This window comes from Sinocyclocheilus anshuiensis, unplaced genomic scaffold (assembly GCF_001515605.1).
Source record: "Sinocyclocheilus anshuiensis isolate Anshui unplaced genomic scaffold, SAMN03320099.WGS_v1.1 scaffold94, whole genome shotgun sequence".
Taxonomy (NCBI): Eukaryota; Metazoa; Chordata; class Actinopteri; order Cypriniformes; family Cyprinidae; genus Sinocyclocheilus; species Sinocyclocheilus anshuiensis.
In genome coordinates, this window is record NW_015546049.1 from 980147 (window position 1) to 983455 (window position 3309).

At 38.1% G+C, this 3309-nt stretch overlaps 1 protein-coding gene across 1 annotated transcript; it reads right to left on the reverse strand.

The window, feature by feature from the left end:
• Positions 1–372: 372 nt before the first annotated feature.
• On the reverse strand, positions 373–3083 carry LOC107699082 (protein DPCD). Its single transcript, XM_016500250.1, has 6 exons — positions 2908–3083; positions 2566–2646; positions 2363–2478; positions 2148–2281; positions 1085–1187; positions 373–747 (listed from the first exon to the last, which is right to left on the reverse strand). Exons 1-6 carry the CDS (start codon positions 2969–2971, stop codon positions 643–645), a joined length of 603 nt encoding a protein of 200 aa, XP_016355736.1. The 5' UTR covers positions 2972–3083; the 3' UTR covers positions 373–642.
• Positions 3084–3309: the final 226 nt, after the last annotated feature.

The following is a 3309-nucleotide window of genomic DNA, read 5'->3' on the forward strand; positions in this document are numbered from 1 at the left end:
AATGATTAAAGCAGCACTATGTAACTTTTTCTGTTCAAAATTTGCAAAATGTATATAATGAGTACATCATGAATTAATCTTCCAAACCGCGTTTTTGTCTTATTCCGAATCACTACGGTACACTTATAAGTACTTATATTTGGACTATTGTAGCCTGGTCGGGTCGTCGCCGCTGCGGAGTAACACATACCCGAGTGAATCGCCAGAGACATAAACTTAGAGAAGTAGCTCCGGTTGGGATGTTCTTCCGCGGGATGTGTGCAGCTCTGTTTATTAACCGCTAGAGCGCCAAAAGTTACATAGTGCTGCTTTAAGTCTTTAGATATTTTAGCTATAGTGTGGAAATAGCTGGAATAAAGCAAACTTCTTATGATAATGTTAATATATAATAATTTATTTTTGCCAGTGAAATTTATTTAGACTCAAAGAATACTCTATTGTACAGCTGGAACATCAGTTAGCATAAGATTTGACATTTACTTTGAAAAAAAAAGAACACACATTGAAAGTGAGTTGCTTGGACACACAAGGCAGACAGGAACATGTCATAGAAACATGCCAACGTGAGACTAAGCATAAATGAACATGAAGAATAACAGCCAGATAAATACAATAATGCAAAGGCTCCGGATTCACAGCAGTTCACTGAGTTTTACAGTCAATATCTCCTTCACTTGTCCCCTTCAGTTTCTTCAGTTCCCCAAGCAGCTCCTGTTCCAGTGTTAAAATCTCCTTGGGCTTCTTGTACTACAACAAAAGTGAGAGAAACGCCATATAAAATCCATTGCTGGATGAAATAGCTGAGTACTGGAGCAGACGACAGAGGTGAGAGCAGTTCAGTCCAACCTAACTCTACTTAGGTGAACCAATAAAAACTGACGGCATAGTTGCCCTTTTGATGATCTGAGACCAGATTTGTGTGCTCTCTTAGTGAGGATTAGGGCTTTGGAAACCTGGTCCCAGATCCACGCAAAAGGGAAAGTTCCTCTACATCGTGCGGAAAAAACTGTGACTACATAGCTTACACTACAGAAAGAGCTTAGAGAAAGTGATTAAGTGAGACAAGGGGTGAGAGTTCACTCACGCTGATGATTAAAGTGTTGTTGGCGTGGGTAAAACTCAAGGCTGCGCTCTCCAAAGGCAGCTGGCAACGGTCGAGATCAGGAATACTGAATTTCTTATAGTACCTGGGAAATGAGGAGATGAAGAATGAGAGAATGTTCCTCATGGCCGGCCATCCATCTTCCATCTAGATCAACAGTGCCACCTATAGGGTTACTGTAGGTCTATTGGAACTAAATTTCTTCAACACACTTTTCACTAGGCATGACTGAAAACAAAGATTATTTATGAGCAGAAGTTGCCTTTTTAGACTAGTTTGATTTGATATGTTTATTGTATTTGTCCAATTTTAAGATCAATGCATTAACACCTTGTGATGTGAAAAGCTGTGTGTTTGTAAGAAACAAATCCATCACCAAGACGCTTTAACTTTAAACCATCACTATAAATGCCAAAAATCCATAATAAGAGTCTATAATCCACAATATCACTTCCTCCAGTGAAAAAGTCCATCCCCTGTTGTTGTCCTCTCACATCCACCCACATTTTTGTTTAGAACTGTTTTAGACTACTTTGGCTTGTAAACAGTGACAACAAGACGACTTTTTAACTGGAGGAAGTGTTACTATGGATTATGGACTCGTATTTTAGCTAGAAGCAATGATTTGAAGTTAAAAACGTCTTAATGATGGCTTTGTTTCTTATAAACATGCAGCTTTTCGCGCCACAAGATGTTAATCGATGTTAGTCGGGTGTATTACTTGAGGATTATTGTGATGTTTTTGTCAGCTGTTTGGACCCTCATTCTGACGGCACCCATTCACTGCAGAGGATCCATTGGTGAGCAAGTGATGTAATGCTACATTTCTCCAAATCTGTTCCCATGAAGAAACAAACTCATCTACATCTTGGACGGCAGGAGGGTGAGTACATTTTCAGCAAATTTTAATTTTTGGGTGAACTATTCCTTTAACAACTTAAACTGCCCGCTTTTTAAAAAAAAATGTATGCTTTGTTCAACCACCCATCCTGACAACATACAACAGTTAAGGCATAAACCACAATCAACATACTAAATAACTGACTTTTTGTTTGAGGTGCGGATGACACAACATCTTTCCGTGGGCTCTGCTGACACACTGTAGACTTCTATAGGGTAAGAAATATTACGGACCCTCCATTGGAAACTGGTCTTTGTGTCCTTACGCATGAACAATGGCTGTGTGCATAAAAACAAACATCATTATAAACAGATTAAGAACATCATCTATTCAGTAGGAAAGTGAAATAGTAACCTTACATTTGAACTGCTCTCTTTTATTAAATCAGAGGTAAGGCCGTTTGGGTTTGTTTCACCAACTTCCCATGTCCACTCTCCATGGCCTCCAAAAGTGGTTTTATGTCGCCACTTTCGCACTAAAGAAAGATGAAATAATTACAAAATACAAAACTGAATTCGCATGCGATTCAATCAGATAAAACCAGAGAAGAAAAATGACTCACAGACAAGTTCATCTGTTTTCAGGTCATACTCCTCAGCCATCTCATTGCCATCCTCAAACAGATAATGAACTTTCCTTTTCCCTAATGAGAGAGGCATATGAAGGCGGAGCTCAATTTATACATTAGCTTACATCGAACAATATTCAAGCTTTAAACTAAAGGAAACAATTCTTTCTTAACTGGTATTTTTATGATGTTGTGCATAGGTCTCGTTGCTATTAGCGTGTAGCAAATAGTTATACGGCTAATAAATCTTATTAGCAAGAATATTAACACGACTGCCAGCATAAATACACATACAAATTAACTAATCTAAAAATAATAGAGAAGATATATGCGCACCATCAGATATTAATGCCGTTTTCTTGGCTTTCTTAAGAGTCTCTGCCCAGTGTTGAACAGCCATGCTTCATGCGGGTTCATTTCCTCAAACAATCCCACGCCTGAGGTTGCCAAGGCAACTGCTATTTCTCAAACAAGATATTTCGTATTTTTAACGATTTACCAAGTTTACATACAAAAATATGTGATTATAACAATTAAACGTATTGAAATTAAGTACAAAGAGTCATGTATAATTTTAAATATTTAATTTTTAAAAAACCTCAGCTCTACTTCTGACTATGACCCGGAAGGTGATCCGTTTAAAACACTCCTGGGTTGTTGTTCTTAGTGATGGGAAGTACGGATCATTTTACCGACTCGGACCTTTGAGTCTCGTTCAGCAAAACGAATCTTTTTTCG

Excerpts from the sequence above, each read along its gene's own strand:
- LOC107699082 (XM_016500250.1), bottom strand. The coding sequence starts at position 2,971 with ATGGCTGTTCAACACTGGGCAGAGACTCTTAAGAAAGCCAAGAAAACG. Across the intron at positions 2,479-2,565 it reads GAAAACAGATGAACTTGTCT|TGCGAAAGTGGCGACATAAA; the intron begins GTGAGTCATTTT and ends ATCTTTCTTTAG. Across the intron at positions 1,188-2,147 it reads ATCCGCACCTCAAACAAAAA|GTACTATAAGAAATTCAGTA; the intron begins GTCAGTTATTTA and ends CTCATTTCCCAG.